The sequence below is a fragment of the Manacus vitellinus genome, unplaced genomic scaffold (assembly GCF_001715985.3).
Source record: "Manacus vitellinus isolate BGI_N305 unplaced genomic scaffold, ASM171598v3 scaffold_44_pilon, whole genome shotgun sequence".
NCBI classification, from domain to species: Eukaryota; Metazoa; Chordata; class Aves; order Passeriformes; family Pipridae; genus Manacus; species Manacus vitellinus.
This window is the reverse complement of record NW_021940565.1, coordinates 5560235-5579280: the sequence shown is the minus strand read 5'-3', so window position 1 is coordinate 5579280 and position 19046 is coordinate 5560235. Positions and strand designations below refer to the sequence as shown.

At 34.9% G+C, this 19046-nt stretch overlaps 1 protein-coding gene across 1 annotated transcript in view; it reads left to right on the top strand.

The window, feature by feature from the left end:
• DENND1B (DENN domain containing 1B) overlaps positions 1 to 19046 on the top strand; it is a 156613-nt gene that overhangs the window by 118914 nt on the left and 18653 nt on the right. Inside the window, exons 16-21 of the mRNA XM_029962239.1 lie at positions 2292 to 2393; positions 7528 to 7618; positions 11261 to 11301; positions 12128 to 12196; positions 14344 to 14400; positions 15172 to 15282. Coding sequence (XP_029818099.1) covers positions 2292 to 2393; positions 7528 to 7618; positions 11261 to 11301; positions 12128 to 12196; positions 14344 to 14400; positions 15172 to 15282 — 471 coding nt within the window. The remainder of the gene's footprint in view (positions 1 to 2291; positions 2394 to 7527; positions 7619 to 11260; positions 11302 to 12127; positions 12197 to 14343; positions 14401 to 15171; positions 15283 to 19046) is intronic.

The following is a 19046-nucleotide window of genomic DNA, read 5'->3' as shown; positions in this document are numbered from 1 at the left end:
AACTCTTTAGAGAACTAAATACATTTTCAGGAAAGAAATAGCTTTGGTTATTCTGTCTCTGAACTGTACTGATAAGGGAACAGATGCACCAATGCATGAGTGCTTACCAGGTATCTGAAGCATCCAGTGATTAAAGGAAAGTATTTGGGAAAACATTACACCCATGCACTAGAAATGTGTGTTGAACTACCATATCCGGGTGTTCTGTTAGATGACTTGGGCAGGAAAAATACCATCAGAAAGCTATCTGACTTCTCCCTCTTCCCTGGCTGATGTGAAAGGGAGAGCAAGCATGCCTGTTTTCTCTCCTGCTGGGAGACAACCTCTCCTTTTTACTCTTTCATCTTTCCCAGACAAGTGGGGAAGTGGCAGTGGGAAGCAGGAGCTTAGTTTTTATTTTCCTAAATGATATATTTTGAAAATATTTTCGCTCTTTAGTCCTAAATTTTATGTTTCTTACTATGTCATGAGCCATCATCTGGTCAGAGCTGCACTCCCACAAAACCTCTATATTTCCAGAAATCACTTCTTTGTGTAACAACACAATAAATAAATATATATATATATAATATATGTATATATAAGGAGTTGTTTTAATTTGCTGCCTTGAAATATTTTGGAAGAGCAATGGAACGGAGGAGAGAGTCTGCCCTCAGGAGCACTGTGTCTTATACCACCATGTCTCACTGGAGACTATTCCATTTGTTTTGATGCACTTTGATTTGCTAAGTAGCTTGGAGTCATCTTCTTAAGACAAGAGTCTTTAGGAGCTCAAGAATAGCTAATGCAAAGTGGGTCAGGAAGGCAGTGCTATTTAAAGTACCACGAACATTTCCAGCTATTTGGCAGATCCAACATGTCCTGCATGCGTACAGTGTTCACCAGTTATCTCAGGATAAGTAAGGGGAGTAACTTGGGTACTTCTCCTGGGATTTGACTGATACAGTGCTGCATATTGTACTGGGGTGGGTTTGTATCAGAGCACTCCAGCTACCCCGTGACAGGGCGAGGGTTGTGCTGGGTAAATTTAAGGCTTCTAGCTCTTCCAGGGAGAGATCTTTTATAAAGTCAGAGGTTCCATAAAGAAATAAGGATGTAAAACTTAAAAACAAGTTAAACATGAACTTAAGTACTTTGCTGAGTAGGACTGGATCTCTTAAAAGAGAGACTCAAAAAGAGGAAAGATTTTGATAGTATAAGAATAGGCTTTTAAAATGACATCACAGTGTTTCTACTGCAGCATTTCTTTAGGTCACACTTGAACCAATTAGAATCCAAGTGTAAGGTGTAAAGAACACTTGAAAATGATTTAGAGCTGCTCCACCAAACCCAGGTCACATGGAGAAAACACTTTGTGACATTCTGTAAGCACCAGAATGGTGGGGAAATGCGTGGAGTGACATGTGCCATCAGAGTTAAACAGGGTTAGGAGCACAAAGCTGTGGTGATCGTGGGCATGAATAAATTTGTCTTTAAAGTGGCTTGCCAGTCAGAGCTGTTGTAAAGATCAGGATAGTGGCTGTCTTTGATCTTTCTTTTTTTGAATGGCTGAGGTATCTCTTATTCTGCTGTGGAACTGCACTGTAGATGTATCTTTTGGGCAGTAAAATTTTCTGTGGTAGTTTTAGGTGTTGCATTTTGTTAATTCCAAGTTTTGTCTTTGAGACCCTTGGTAGTTTTTTCTAACCTGGTAATTTTGTTTTTGTAAATCTGGGTGAGAGGCTTTTTGGCTTTTTGGTGAAATCCATAACAAAATGAAGGGAATGCTCCTCAGGAATGTCCAGTGGTCTGTGCATAGTGAAGACAGCAAATGTTAAATGAAATTAGGGAATAACATTGGAGTGAGTTTGATTGTTTATAAATACTCTCATTAACATTTTTTATTTTTAAATGAGTGTTGTTTTCAGTAAACATTTTTTTCCAACAAGCACTGACTTTTCAATGAATACTTGTTTATCTTCTTTCCTCATCCAAGTGGTTTGGTGCAGGATTTTTGGTGACTATAGGCTGTGCACTTTTCCCATGTGGGAAAATACATTTTACTGTATTAAGTGTTAATGTTCAAACTTTTTTTATAACAATGTTTCAAAAAGTTTGTATCTTCTGTTTTGGGCTTTTTTTGTTGTCCTCTAGGTCTGTTTAGTTGCATGCACATTATCAAGACTTCTTGAAAGGGAATATTTGTATGTATCTATTAAGAAATAGATACAGTTGTGATGGAGAATTTTGTATTAATCAATATATATGTATACTCTACTTACCGTCTAACTTTTTCTGTTTCAATTTTTTAGGGAGAGCCTATAACTTTCTGTGAGAATAGTTTTGTGAAGCATCGTTCCAGTACAACTAAGCAGTTCTTGGAAACTGCTGTTAATCTTCAACTGTTTAAACAGGTATGAGAGGTTAAATGACCCATGTTTAATGATTTTCTCTTAAAACATATCTCTATTTAAATTCATTTTCCTTTCTGTCAGGTTATGGAGCTCTGGGATGAGATATAAGTACAGGCACTTTGTGTACAGTCATCACACTTTCGTTGTATTTTTAAATCTTCACTTATAGTTAAAAAGAGCAGTGATGAAGCTGAACAAAAAAATAACTCCAGGGTGCAAAGCCAGTGCAGCATTTCTTCAAAGCCAGTCAGAAACCCATCTAAACAGGAAAAACCATGGATCTCCCAGCTTGATGGTTGAACTTCATTTTCAACTCTCTTGGCTCACAACCAAAGAACTTAAACAACATAGTGCTTACTTAAATTGGACTTCAGTGGCATTTTATTTAAAAACTGAATTCATACTGCAGTTGCAGTTTTCTTTGCTAGGCACAGAGAATGTTACAAGCATTAGCCATAGGGGTGGCCTGAACATATTCTAGCTGATCTGTTAATGCAGATTTTGGTTAATAGGGAACAAGTTGTTGAATGTCTGGCGCAGCATAGTTATAGTTTGATTACAGACTTTAAAATTATTTTTGTTCTTTGATTTTATGCTGTAAGTCCTTTTTTCTCCCTTTTCATCAGGAGATTGCATGATCTTGCAATTGCATCAAAAGGGTGTTAAACTTACTACTAGATTTTTAGGAAAATCAAGGAAAATCTGAATGAAATCAGAAGATTCATAAAAGTACATATTTGCCTGCAAATACCTGAAATGATTGATACATAGGAGTTCATGTTTAAATAATCTGGAGGACTTTTTTGAAGATATACTACCATGATAGATAAGGGAAATTCATTCTATATAGAATCTTCTAATTTTAAAAAAAAATTTGGTGTTAATCAGAGGCTCATGTCTAAAGTAAAGATTTGTGTAGTGATGATGCTTTTTAGAAGTCCTGTGAAAATACGATCATAGAATGGGGCTCATTCAGTTTTAATGTGGTTTATGTTATACAATAAAAAATGTAAATTTAAAATAAGAAATAAGAAATCTGAAACCTTTTGAAGTATGACTGATTGGGCTGAAATGGAAAGAAGTCACAGACTGAAGTGTTGTTTACATTTTGTGTATCTTGGTGAGATAAGGTAGCATGAAACTTTCTTAATAGAAAGGTGCTTACAAACAATGTTTCTAAACTGTTGTCATATTACTAGTACTAAACCAAGATCTCTAGCTGTAAGAAATAGGTTTTATTCCACTTAAATGAATAGGCTTGTCAATGTGGCTCTGTACTTACCTATTACATTTTAAAGTGTTCAATTAAACAGAATAAGTTTACAGTTTGTTTATAGGTTGTTTTAATTTTATTTCCACTAAAGGAAATAATATACTTTAGAGGATTAGGAAATAGTAACAATTTTGATGATGTGTGTGGTTTAATAGTGGTAGTAGTAGTAGTAGAAAGGTTTTTCATTCCTGTAGTTCTTGTTGCAAAGGTTACTCCTACTTTTTCAGCTAATCCTCAGCCCAGCTGCATCTTCTCCAGTTTTTCCCACTGACAAATGAGCTGTTTTCAAAGTTGTTTGTGTTCAGAGATACCAGACTATATTTTATTCTGTTATGGAAGGTCTTTTAAGCAGGAAATAGTTCTTAGAGGCAGCCTTAAACCTAGACCAAGCAGAAAGTTGGTAGTTTAAATATACCCTTTTTGCCATAACTGACAAGTGAGCTCTGTTTGTGCCACTTTATAAAATCCTTCCTCTGTCCTTTTTTCTTTGTAGGTTTTTAATCATCTCTCTCCTACATTAAAACATGTTAATTCCTCTAATTTAATCACTCTTTCAAGTTTGAAAGTTGTAATGTATTTTCACCAAAGTACCAGGAAACCTCTGGCAGAATAAATGATGGGATTAATTAATTGTGTTACTCCCATTCAGATTATTTTCATCTTCAACATCATCTGTTTTTACTTTGTCTTGCATTTTGATGTGCTTTCTGTTTAGTGATATCCCCAAATGTATTAGCACATGCCAATCTTTTGTACCAAAATCATTACCTAACCTGTAAATGGGATCAGTCCCAGTGCTTACCTTTACCATGGCCACAGCTCATCTTGACAATTCTGTCATTACAAGCTCTTATCTCCTTCTTGGGCCAGTCCTCATCCAACCTAAAGTTCAAGTGTACTGTTCAGGTACTATGCTTTTATTTCCTCTAACTAGTATTTTGAAATGCAAGAGTCTTTTCTGTGGTATAGATGAATTGCATTTCCTTTATCTAGGAAATTAATTGTCAAAGAGCCTGTGAGAATCAGTGTTTTGATAACTCATATATTTTTCATTTACTCATTTAGCATTTTTCTCCCCCAAAATCTATTTGTAAGCCTCATTAAGTTGCTAAAGGCAAACTGACAGACCAGCACTTATAAAAATTTTTGGTTTTTAAGTAATGTTACTGTTATTCTGCAACTGTACTTCCTTTACCTTGATGGATTCATAAAATGAGATTAATTTCCAGATGTATGTGCTGGTTTTCTTAGCATCGTGTAGCAGATTTGAAACTAGGGGGTTTTTGACTTGAGTTTTATTCCTCGGGTGTTATAATGTTCATCTCTGTGTCTTATTTTCATTACCCATATTCAGCATCTTAGTCTTTACTGAGAATGGAGACAGTATATTTTTGGCAGGGGCAATGTCTGTATTATCTTTTAGCCTCCAGCCATTCTCTCAGACTTATAAATTAAAGAGTTAACTTTTACATCATGTTGATGACTTCACATGTTTTGGAAGTTGAAAGGGCTGTTTATATATCTCTGAAAGAGAGTAAACCAAACTGTTTATGGAAAACATACATTTTTCCAGGAATTTGTAGAAGTAATTAATGATAAATATGCTGAAATGGATCACAGCTATTAGGGGTGTGTGAGGTTCAATTTGCTACAATTCGCTGGCTTCAGATTTGTAAAGATGGCTTTTGCCCTGAATAGATTTAATGTTAAAACCCTGGTAATCATTATTCTTAAATTATTAGGATATTTAATTGTATATTTTTCTTAAAAAGAAAATAACTGTTATTTATGTATTAAATATTCTTATTTCCTGATTAAATATGCTGCATGTGACAATTTTTCCTGAAATGCCAGGCCCAGATTTTTCGAGAGTATGGATTTGAAAAATGGAAGGAGAAAGATATAAATTTTATGTGTAATTCCACATGCTATTCTTTTCATGTAGCAGTTTAAGGGCAACCATTAACAGTAAATTACTCAAAAGTAATAACTACTACTACCACCACTAATACTTATCATTTCCTTTAAATAATGTCTCCAATATCTTTTTGCTAACAGTTCTCTTTGTCAGTATTTACATTAAATACTCGAATTCAGTCAGTGTTTCAGTCTTCTGTTGATAGGATTTTACCAAATGATGAGTATGTCCATAAATCTTACATAAGTTTATAGTATGGAATGAATTCATAACTTTCCCCAAAGAGATAATGTGGTACAGTTCAAAGGCTGAGATGGTGAGGGGGTGTCATTGTTTGGTTTGTTTTTTTTTTTCCACAGCAGTAGCTAAAGGTGCTCTTATCTCTTTTTCTTACTGTGAAATAATCCAGTGATCCCACAGTGGTCTGACCATGAACCAACCTATTTGGAAAAAAAACAACTTGGAGTAAAATGAAAAAATAAGAAGGAATTTAGACAAGGAAGAGAAAGAAATTATCTTTGTGTTTGCCTTATTCTTGCTGCTGGAATTTTTGTGCTCTGAGAAATTAGTTTTTTCATGTCACTGGTCCATTCACTGACAAGCATCAGATTGACACTGACACTGTTTGGATAATCTGTGGTAAAAAATGATAGAGCCAAATAATTAATTCTGGTTGGTTCCTATGTACTGTTTAGTACCAGCACATAACTCATAATTCTTGCTAGGAGATGAACTGTGTATGATTCTATAAATGCTTTCTCACTTTATCTGTCAGACTTGATTTAGCCTTTTCAAAACAAAAAGGGAGGGGTTGCTTCTTGAAAGAATTTTAAACCTATAACAATGTGCTTGTTATACTTCCTTGAAGCCTGATAATTCTTGAAAAGAATGTATTCATCCCTTCTGAGAAGTTTAATAATTAATTGTCTAATTTTGACTTTTTCTGACACATTTGGATCATTTCAGTCTTTGTATGTAACTTGTGTGTAGATGCAAATCCATGTGGTCACGCAGCTGTAACCTCTGCATAAGGACAAGTGTCGCAACATGCATCTGTAGATGCACCTAAATAAGGGTTAGTGGTTAAAAAGACCCAAAAGAACAAAGAAGTGTATTAGAACTTAAAAATACAGGGTTGTCAGCACTGCACTGTGCTCAGGCAGGTGCAGAGGGTCTTAGGGGTCCGCCTTGGCATTAGGCCTTGCTTTGTTTTGGCACTTTGTGTTGCATTCCTGTAGAGTTAAGTGAAATTCACTTCAAGTCAACTCAAACTCTGCCCATCAAATCCATCCTGCTTCTGCCACCATCTCTGGAACCAAACCACTGCTTTCCTCTGCTGTTCACTGGACGGTCCTGCTACAATTTCCCCTCACTTACTGTCTCTATGGGGCCATTTTTCATGTGGAACACATGTGCTTGCCATAGACTTCAAGTGGACATCATAATCTGTTGTTTCTTTGAACTGGGTTTGGTGAAATATTTACAGTTTTTCTAAAGGGACTTTTTGTGTACAGCAAGTTCTATTTCGTATCTACTGTAGTCTACCCAGAAAGAGGTGCCACAGGGAGGTTTGTTTATATTTTTCTGATGAAGTAAACTTACAAATTCACAACAGAACGTCAGGGATTGTCTCAGTGACCTTTATGTGGGTATCATTACAAATCCAAAGTTACCATTTGTAGGGAAATAATTAATTTCTTTTCATGCCATTAGGAAAATATAGAAAATATAGATAATTTACTTGATCTATATAAAGTACTTTATATACCTACTGCATATAATTACAGCTCTTGCAAAGTCCATCTAACAGCCTTATTATCCTTAAGCCATATGTTTTCTTTAACATATATATTCCATTATAATGAACACATTTAAAACTATAACACTGTAAAGCAGTAGAAGAGAAAACAAAGTGTGACCCTTTTTTTTTTTCCCACCCCCAGTTTATTGATGGTCGACTATCAAAATTAAATGCAGGAAGAGGATTCTCTGATGTTTTTGAAGAAGAAATCACAGCAGGAGGCTTTTGTGGAGGTACAGAATTAATTTGTGTGTACTCATTGACACTTCTTCTTTGGGAACTGTTCAACATGATGTCCTCATGATGTCCTGTAAATTTTAGAAGTCATTAATCTTGTTACTGCTTCATTGTTTCCATTCATTCTTGGAAAGGTTTTAGGCATTAACAAATCACTACTGGGACACATACTATTATGTGTCTGGTTATGTCAGTATATTAAATGAAGATACGGTTGTTTAATCCAGTAAAATAATTCTTGTATTTCAGCAGAGGATGGGATATCACTCAAGTGTTCACGTTTATGTAATATGATATATTCTCTATAAACTATTTTTAACATATTTGATATTCGTGATACTTAACTTCTAGATAGTTATGTTTTCCATGAGCACTTCTTTTTTTCATATCTACTTACTTCTGCAGTGCAGAAATCAGACTGATTTCCTAAATCTTAAGAGAAATTTGCTTTCTCCAGCAAATGTGTTCCTCTAGAAAAGGGGAAGTTTTTGTAACTTTTATATATGATCCAAGAAGGGACATGAAAGTTTGCCTTCTCCATAAACAACAATATTATTCCTCATGTTGTTTGCCTCAGTTGTGTTCACTGACAGTTGTTACAGTGCTTTGCACATTGGGTAACCCATATGGAAGAGTACATGCTGAATCCAGTCCTGATTATTACAGGATTATTGAAAGGTTTCCTGTTAAACGTTTAGTACAAGTCTATTGTTATTTGAGGTATTGTCATGTTTTAACCCCAACTGGCGACTAAGCACCACACAGCTGTTCACTCTACCCCAGCCAAAACCAGCACAGGTATAAAAGATGGGATCAAAACATTGGATCAAAATATTCAAGACCAGCACAAGTACTGTTTTATGGTCAATCTTGAAAGTAGTGTAGAAGCTTCCTCAGTAAATGGAGGTTATGTGATATGAGCAAATCCAGAGAGTTGCATATGGCAGCTTCCTTTGCAAGACTGCTTTTGAATGGGCACCCACAGAGAAACTATCAAGTGGTGCAGAGCCATCTGTACCTCCTGCAAAACACCTTTTTTGTACTCAAAGTACATAATTGCTTTTGTTCAAGATTTTCACTGCCTTCTCCTGCCCTCTGTGTCTTGTGCCAGGATCTAGCACATAATTTGTGGGACTTTTTCATGATTAAAGTGTGGTTAGTTATACAGAGATTTACTTCTTTCCTGCCTTTTTAGGGTAACTTATGCTGCTCTGTAAACAGATTTGAGGCATCGAGCATCCATTATTCAGATAGGTGATGTCAGTATTCAGAGCTCGTTTGCTGGCTGCAGTTAGAGGTCAGGAGGCTGCAATAAAACTGCAATAGAAGTTAGATAAAGCTTGTTTCTTGGCTGGGCTCTGGCAGCCTGTGAACCATGTCTCACCTGGCTCTGCTCAGGAGGGACTGCTCAGCTCTGCTCTCAGTTCTCGGGTAGATTGCGCTGCGTGTGTACTTTTCACATCAGGCAAGCTGAATATTGCCAGGCTGTGGACAAATTGCTTAGGGCACATATTCAGTATTTACATAACTGCTGTCTCATTATTGTTATGAAGTGCAGGGCTAACAATATGTATGCAATGGAAGATGACATTTTGTGACGCTAATGGGGTAGAACTATGATCTCTTTGCAGAGTTAGCTCCCATCAACTTGATCAGGAAGCCCAAGGTTTTAAAAAAACAGGTGAAACTCAGATTTCAGAAAAGTCACAGAAAGTTAGTGTGAGCTACAAGCTGTTAAAGGACAGGTGAACACAGTCTTAGCTGTAGAAAGTATAATTTAAAAACTACTGAATCCAATTGAAAGTGATTCTTTAAGTAATCTCTTTTTAAATTGGCATTTTTCCCCATATGCAAGTGTAACTAAACCAGAAAAGACAATTAAACTAGAAATTGAAGATTAAAACTTAAATTTCATTTTTTTAATTATTTTTTTCAATAAAAGTGGTCAAAACTTATTTCTGTATGTCTACATCTGAAAATAAATTTGTCAGCCATCTTCATTACAGTTGCACTTTGTGCTTAAAATTTTGTTTTCTCTTACATATATTATTCAGTGGAAGTATTAGTTCTCAAGAGTTTTATGTAACTTTCAATACAAGAATATAGTGATGGATTCGCTTAGCACTTGGATCTCTTCTAGAATACATTAATTAAAGTAATTTGTAATCACATCAATTTTACTCCAGTCTTTTTCTTTTCCACTGGTCTAGTATCAGTGGTGGTAGAATAAGGAAAACTGAAAAAGTGAAAAACATTTGAAACTACAGCTCAGACATGGAAAAAGTCACTGTTAAGGACACCAGAATCCAGATGATATATGAATATTGTTGATAAGAATTGAAGTTATGAAATGTCATGTTAAAGAAAGTTCATGCAGTTTCTTTAACATAGTAGCAATTGTTGAATTTCACCCTGTAACATGTTATTTGCATGCTTCCTTCTGTGACAGATTTAGGGAGCCAGATCAAATAAGTGCAAAATGAGTTATTTTTGCTTATTTTGACATTCTTAGAGAGAGTCTGAGAGTCTGGCTTTCTCAACATTGCTTGTAAAAAGTTTAGTGGGATGTGTGAAAGTGCCTGATATGAGTATAAACAGCTTGTTTTTTTCACCTCATTGAGAAACTTTGGAATACCTTTTACACTGATCCAGTTAGTTCTCAGACCTGTTCTAGGAGACTGTGTTGGCCTTCCACTAGTCATTGCAATAATTCTACCCAGATCTTGGTTACTTGATTATTGCAAAGGTTAAGAAGTTTTGAAAACTCCTCTTAAAACTCTGCAACTTCAAAGATGTATTGGTATGATCCTTTCAAAATGGTCAAACTCTGAAACTTCAGCATTCTTATTGAAGTGAATGTCTTGTAAGGGGTCCATAGCAACTCATGGTACTGGATTATTCAAGTGACTGATATACTCTAAAACTTTCTCAGGGATCATGAACCTAATCTTTGGCGTTCAGCTGAAGCACTTTTAGGAAATAGTATTCATTTCTTCATCGAGTAGAATTTAACATTGTCCTTCATGGCCAGTTTAGTGGCACAGTAGTCTTTGGTGGTCCTACAGAAGCCAGTAGCTCTTACTTGCCTTTAGAGTGTCTTCTTTGTGAAAGAAAGTAGATATAGTTAAGAACTTAAAAGGATTTTTCCTGCACATGAATACGTAGTTGTACCATAACCCTTGGACTTTTCTCTCATTCTTTTTCCTTGGGATTGTACCTTCTGCACCCATGTCACTGTGGGGCATGAAAATTTGCCCAGAGGGATCTTTATGGTTGAATGCAATTAATGATATTGTATTCTTTCCTTTGAGTTAGTGTTTTTCTTTGTAGACTTTATAGCAGTATGATACCTTATCATAGTTTTAATTTCTCTTTCTACCTCAGTTGGAATTAAAAACCTTGTGTGTTGAAAAGATAAGCCTTTATGAAGGAAATAGAAAACATGAAATAAGAGATTCCTAGGTTTCTTTCTTAGTGTACGTGTATTCTTATCTTCACATTCCTTGTCTGTCTGGAAAGAATTAAATTAATAAATCATCCTCTAAGGGCATTTTTTTATGCATATAGTGAAGAAGGTTGAAACATTTCAAATGTTGAATGTATGTTTTATTGTGTTATATTTTACATTTCTATTTCAGGAAATTCAAGATCTTACCAACAGTGGATGCATACAGTGAAGGTATAAACTTGGTTAAGTAATTATGATGGCTGCCTTGTCCTTTAAGTCTTTATCCTTTTTCTTACATCTATATAATGGTAAAAGTTTGTTCGTTTGTGAGGAAAATGTGTGTTCTGTAATAAATAACATGTCTATGGTATATGCAATAATTTTGTGGGTTTTCTTCTTGGAGATTTAAAAAAACGCAAAAGTCCCATACAAAAAACAAATAGCAAAATGCATAAGGTTTTTCTCTCTGTATAGTTAAAGATTTCACTGCTTTCTGTATCATGTTACATTCCATAACTGTGAATTAGGTGTGACAGTACAATTTGATATGAAGTTTATCACTTCTAGTAAATAGCAATTCTATTAATATGGATTTGTGCGGTTTGGCTGGCAAAAGAACCTTGGTATAACCTTGTGATTCTGCAGGATTAGGAAAATATATTATTTTAGATTAAGAGAATTCTTGTGTGATTAAATGAGATAGTTCTCTCCGTGGGGTCAAAGTATTTTTCAGTCGCATAATAAATATGATAGGAACACATGAAAAATAACCTTAACTTCTGAATTGATTTTGAAATGGTAACAGTGAATGAAGAACGAGAATACATCATTCTGTTAGAATGCATTGATAAATGTGTCAGCCGTGGTCATGACGTACTGTAACCCTTGTGTGGCTGCAGACAGCAGGTTGGAGAGGAAACACAGCTGTGGTTGCTCTTACCCGTTTAAAAGGAAGATTGTTATTTCTTCACAGCACGCTGTTTATTTTTCCTTGCTGTTTTCTTAAGGTTTGACTTGTGTTAAAATGTTGCTAAAATACATTTTTTCTGCATTTCAGAAAGGCGGTGCGCTGATCAACACAGCAATGACCAAAGCCACTCCGGCTGTGAAAACAGCTTATAAATTTGTAAGATCATCTATTTCAAATAAATAATACATAAAAATACTGCAACTTCCTACAACCTCTCATTCTTCCTGAATGCTTAAAAACCTAAGCATTTTTTAAATGTATTGCAGAAAAGCACTTCAGCCTTTAGAAAGTGTCTAGCTTCACTTGTTTTCTCATCTAGCACTAGGATTTAGAGTTGATTCAGAGTCTTCCAGATAGCTTGTACATAAAAATAGACTTTTTCAAAGCATTAGTGCACTGGTTTTGTTTCAGTTTTAATACACACTAGAAGCTTATTTGAATATCATTTAGCTATTTGATACACATCTGCAATTTTGCTTTGGCACTAAGTGCTGCACTGTTGAAAAGATGTGGTAAAGCATCAGTAATGTGTGCAGCAAATCATCTGCTCTTTTAAAGATGGTATTGGAATACTCATGTTTAACTGGATTTAATGCTTATACTTTTGATGTTAAAAGATCTTGTTTTCGAAGGCTACCGAAGCAGTAAAACACTATATGGTATTGTGCAGTATGGTAAAACAGCAATAGTATAAAATGAAGTGGGAAGTATTTTAGGGTTGCTTTTTTAATATATGGAAGAGAGTTTTGGCTTCCTTTTTGCCTTTCTAATTGTTTCACTAGTTGGATGCATAATAAGTAGTCCTGAAATAAATCAGAAAATCAGTCTAAGCTAGTGTATTTTCAGTAAAGTTTTCAAACAGAATTTTTAATTTTACATCACTTGAAAAACACAGCAGTCATGGAGAGAAACAGGTAAATAAATTAAATATACTTCACATTCATGGACTCATTTATAATTTAAAAAGTGGTTCATTAACAGGTTATCTGAGAATTATTCGTCTTAATTTGCACTATCTTAGACGGTGGTTACATGATCTTCTCCCAGCCTTCAATTTTGATAATTATGTCTTTGATAGTAAAGGTTCTTCAAAGTGAACTTCTGTACATGCCAGGAAACACTAGTAAATTTTTGAGGATCCATGTGTGTATGGTATTCATATTTATACCCCATTTTATTTCTTTTGTTGTTGCCCTTTATGGGGCCTGCTACTAGAGAAATGAAATATGGATTTCTTAATTGTTAGATAACCGGTTGGTAGTTTTGAGTAATGTGCTTGGTACCATCCCTCAGAGTTAGAAGAAAGCACTCCAAAATTCATCTAAATGCTGTGAGCATGATCTGGAAAGTTTAAAGTGGCTTTCAGGTTAGCACAGGTTAGCATTTGCTACATGGCACCCCATTGTGCTGTTACTGAGCTTATGGATGTATGATTTAAGGATCAAAAAGACTCTCTGAGCTCTTGATTCAAGAAAATTATTTTCTTTTTCTGAATTGCCATGTACAGAAAACCATAGAAAAAATAGGTAGTTTATGGCCTTGAATATATTTTTTAAAGTCCTGTTTTCAAGACAACCTTGAAAACTTCTGTAGTTTTTACCTTTTCTACTATTAGGGTTAGAGTTTTTGATGTTGTGCCCCCCATCTTTTATTTTTTTTTCCTACTCCTCTCTTCTCTCTCTCAAATGTTTTTTAGCATAAGGACATGGTATTCGGTATTGAAGAATATTCTTGGCTGTTTTCTATGCAACTGTGATCCTTGTCTGCCTCTTTTAATGCATACAGAATTTTCCCCTAAATAGCAGCACTATGCTGTTCAGCAACACTGGGCAAAATCTCCATCTGCATATGAAATCACTTCATTTCTCTTAAGATTGATGTTGCCCTGCAAGTTGCCAGACTGGAACACTGTAGCAGTCATCTTAAAAATCTTAGCATTTTTTTCAGTGTGCTTTACTGCTAAAATGTCCTTTCAAATTTAAAGGAGCATTTCAGATAAAGGAGTGATGTATATGACCATACTTAGCCTGTCCCTAGTAATAATGGAAGATTTTTGAGTATGTATGTTTTCACAGCATTGGCATGCATGTACTGAAAAAAATCCTTAAATATACAGACAAAGCATGAATATAAAAAAATATAGTGACAGTGCATGTATGAAATTTGTCACAAAGGTTATTGCTGCTCTTTATATCACCAGGTGTTTAAAAAAGAAAAGGTGAAATAGGTATGGTATCATAAAGCATGTTCTGTGACTACAACCAGTGTCTTGCAGAGCTACTCAAGTCCTTTTCTTTCTCTAGGCAAAAAACCAGGCAAGGCAAGGAATAAAAGAAGTGAAGAGTAAGTTAAAACACAAGGTATGTGGTGCACTTTTTACTTTCTTACATTGCTTCCTGTATCAGTTTGAAGCTTATACGTTACAAATCACATGAGATTTGTGTTTTTAATGACTTTTGAAATATGCTTAGCCCTTTGTTCAACAATACATTTTTCATAACGAGCCCTCTGGCAACTATCTGTCATTCTATGCATCCACTGAATAATCTCTTTATTGTTTGCATATTTTATCATAGAACAACAGAGGTCTTCAAAGATACATTAAGAGGATGTATGTTTTCATAAAGTTGATTGCTTTGATATCACAATCCCAGCCTTTGCTTCAAGCTGAGAATTTGAGATGGGAGAGTCTTTCAGTACAATGTATTTCAGAAAGTGTAGTTGTCCAGTTTTAGTTTTGCAAGATTTTTGAACAATAGCAATGTTTAGAGATGAATGAATAGTTTCATTAGAAAAGATGTTTTAGGCATTTTGCAGCTGCTTTTCCCATTCAAAATTTTGTGTCCACGTAAGATTTTTCTGTATGGAGAAGGAACCATTTTTTGGACAACTTTTGTGCTATTTTAAGAAAAATTTCAAAAATATTTGAACAATTCATCTTTTAAATGACAGTGTGTGTAATCCAGTATCTTGAAAAGCTAAATTTGATTTTCTTACTACAGATGGTATTTTCATGACAGTAATAGATTGTGGCAAGATCATTTTGAATGCATTCTGCATGCATAATATGGAGGGTATGTTTGCAGATAGTGATTATAAATAAAGGAATTTAAATCTGTTTTGCTGCATAGGAGAGTGAGGAAGAGTATGGAACTTGCAGTGCTGGTGCAGTACAGACTGTTCCCATCTACACATCACATTATGAGAAAAGAACAAGCTCAGAAAAACGAAGACTGGCACAGGTAAGACACCTGAAACTTCTGTTCGTATTCACATGCATATGAGGAATTTGTTTTGCTACTTATAGTAGTGTTTTGGTGAATTTGTTTAAGATTATTTTACTGTCTGGGATGAGATAGTGTGATTAAAAGGCTGTGTTTGTAGAAATACTGCTATACTGCTTGTATGGAAAAAAATACTATTTCTATTTCATCCCCGTTGAGAGGGGAAAGAACGGGAGATTTATAAGTATGGATTTGGGATTTAGTTCTTAAATACTGTTTTTGATAGAGGCTTCTCACAAAAAATTAATTCTGGTCTATTCAGAGATCTCTATTAAGCTATCTTTTTTAGTTTCTTATGGTGAGACGCAATAATTTTGTGTTTCTAATAAATTGTTTTGGCAGCCATATGGCCTTTAACCTTGCTCAGATCATTATGATTTATTATTTTAATAATAAGTCAGCTAGTTAATACAGTGCCAACATCTTGGCTTTTTTTCTCTAATCCTTTCTATTCTAGATTTGAAGTAACAGGTGTAGTGTCTCAACTTTGGCAAGTGTTTTAATGTTTTTGGATTCAGTTTGACAGTTTTATTTCAAAGATAACAACAAAATAGGTTTTGTAACACATTTTCTGCAAATTATTACCGGCATACATACATATTTTTAATATACAGGTGTTTATTTTTACATTACATTGTTATTGCATGTTTTTAATATCTTATATGTGGATTTTTAATGCCTGTATCTTCCTCATATGAGAATTAAGTCTAGAAATTCAGTCCAGGTGATCTAACAACATTTATTTTTTTGCTCTAGATATTGCAGCAATAAAAATCTGGATTGTCTGTTTAATGAATTTGATTTTAAATTAATTTTTATCAGTAATAAATATAAAGTTTGTGAAATTTAACATAGAACTGATGTAGATTATTGCTAAATGATGGTGAAATTGTACATTAGCATTAAGTAATTTTTAGTGGGGTTATAAATAAAGCAAAGACTTTCTGCTTCATTGATCTGGTAGTGCTGCCCACTGTTATATACAGGAGTCTAGGGATACAAAGGAATATAATTTACCTTGGTACAATTAAACATTTCTTTTGAAGGCATGTGTTCACACAGAACAATTTAACTTCTGTATGTTTTTGTGGTCATACAGCTGTATAGTGCTAAATCCTGTAATCGTTGCTGTTCCTACAAGTTGTCTTTTAGCTTTGAAAACAAGGCAGGAGTGAATATCTGCCCGTAGCTTTTTGCACACATACACATGCATGTTAACATGTGTGCAGACACACATACATATCCATGTACTTAAATAGGGTTTATTCACTAGCAAAGCTTGTAATAACAGCCCCGTGGTTTTGCCCTGCTGCAAATGAAGGTCCCTTGTTTTCTCCCCAGCACCAAACGTCACGTGAACCCAGTGGGCAGGAAGGAGCACATGGGGATTGCTCTCCAAGAACTCCTTCACCCCTCACTCATGCCATTCCCTCTTTTTCCTCCCCCTCCAAAAGCAAACAAACAAAAAGATTTTTAAAAAATAATAGTTGCTACTCTTATTTTTATTTTTATTCTTTGTGTTTGAATAAGATAACATAAATACAAGTTCTTTATTAATAAGTGGTAATTTTAAACTTTGCATCCAAACAAAAATATATATTTGTGTTCACAATGCATGTGTATGAGAGACTGTTTGATCTAGTACCGAATCTGCTGTTTAAAAGAAGTGAATTTCAGTGCCATTGTTGTCAGATTTAATCCTTTTTCTCTTTATCCTGCAATAACTCTTTATCCTGCAAATGAGCCTCTCCACCCAGATTTCTAAAATGATGTCCATGAGTGTCTATATCAGTAAAAGGATAGTGCTAAAATAGGATTCATGCAATTTGATACATATTTAAAAGTAAGGACCAGATATTGATTAAGTTGTTATGTCAGTGTACTTGAATATCACCCCAAACCGTAAATAAACAATGAACAAAAGAGAGAGATTGCTTTTAATAGTCATCTTGCTTCCAAACAAGAGGCATCTCTGCACTTTATTACTATTTCTTCCATAGTGAAACATTTAGAAAATTGTAAATATAAAGAATTTGGTGTTACATTTTATGTCATATTAGATGCCTGTGTTGAGCTTTTTGTTCTCCACTTCTTGGAAACAGTTAAATACTAACAGTACCTGAGATGCTGTAAAACATATTTATTTTGAAAAGTTGTGTATGATATGAAAGTTTGCTTCACTGAGAAAGATTATTTTAAAAATTGGGTCATAACAGGATTTTTGGGATCTGAGAGGATGTTTCCTTTACAATAAAAAGTGAATCTTCTTTTACCCCAACAAACAGTAGTTTGTATATGGGTCTGCTAATTAGTACGGTTATTTCCTGTTTTGTTGATGAGACTTTAATAAATGTCAAGGGTACAGCCATGAAGATCTCCCAATTAGGCTTTGCGTTTGTAAAACCCAACCCCTTTGCTTTTGTGTGAAGATGACAGTTCCAACTGCAGCCTCAGCCTAACAGGGCTCAAGGGAAAGGATACTTCTCTGGTTTTATTGAAAACAAGGCCAGTTTGGCCCAGGGAGAATACCAGCACTGGTCACAGTGCAGAGCCATTTTTAACAATGAATATTTACTAAGCTTTATGACTGCTGTCATAGTGGCTTTATTTTTTTTTTTTAATAAAAAACTAGCAGTAAATAAAAAAAAAGTATAGCGTGTAAAATAGCTGTCAAAACCTAATCAGAGGATAAATAATTAAATGTGCTATTGCAAACTGTAGTGATCAGCTTGCCCTCCTATAATTTGCATTTTGTGAGTCTTCCCTAAAAAAAAAAAAAGGAACTGAGGGGAGTGTACTCCTACGTGCCCGTGTGCATGCGCGTGTGTGCACACAATTAATCTGTGCCTCAGATGAATCCTTCTATCTCTGTAATATTCATTTGAGCTTCCCCTTGCTTAGGTTCGCTGTTCTAGGCTTTTTATATGTGTGTGAAGCTTAACTATATTGCAAGTCAACATTAACAGATGGATTGCCCTAAGCAAGGGAAAACCACAACAACAAAATCTAGTGAAAGTGGAGGATTGAAGCTTTTTATTGTTAAGCCTTATTAAAACCTTGGCATGTGCACTGCTGTTAACTGTTTCATGCCTAGAGCTAATAATATGTCTCTGGTATGTTTTATCTCTTGCATTAATAAGGGATGTAGAAAGTATAAGAAATCACCAGCTAAAATTTTTGAAACAGAAATTAATGCAAGCATGAGATCGCTTCAACGCTGCAGTATCTTCCCAATGATGTTGCTGAGTTCCTTTAACTATTGATGAGAAGGGCACAGGAGGGCATGTATTAGACTGTGGTGCATTCAGTTTTTGCATAATCTGTTTTAGTTCTGTTTCATTATATGCTCCCAGGTTTCTGGGTACGCAGGGGCCTAAATGCAGTAGGAGCTCTGTAAAATTGTTCCAAATTAATCTATAATTAAAAAGAAAATGTGTTTATTATGATCCTGGTTAGAATGCCAGGAAGATTGGTTTGATTTCATGAATATGATCTTTGTAATTTTGGTGTTATATTAGGTGTTAGGGTAGCTTATTGAAAATGGTGCATTTCAGGATATCAGTAGTCCTAATGTATTTTGTGGCTAATAAAACACTCTTGAAGATTTGCAGAATACCGAATAAGAACTACCAGTTCACTTTGTAATTAGTAAGTTAGCAATGCCCCCTTGTCTCTAAGGAAATGTATGTAATAGTATGTGCCTAAAGGTACTACAGGTATCT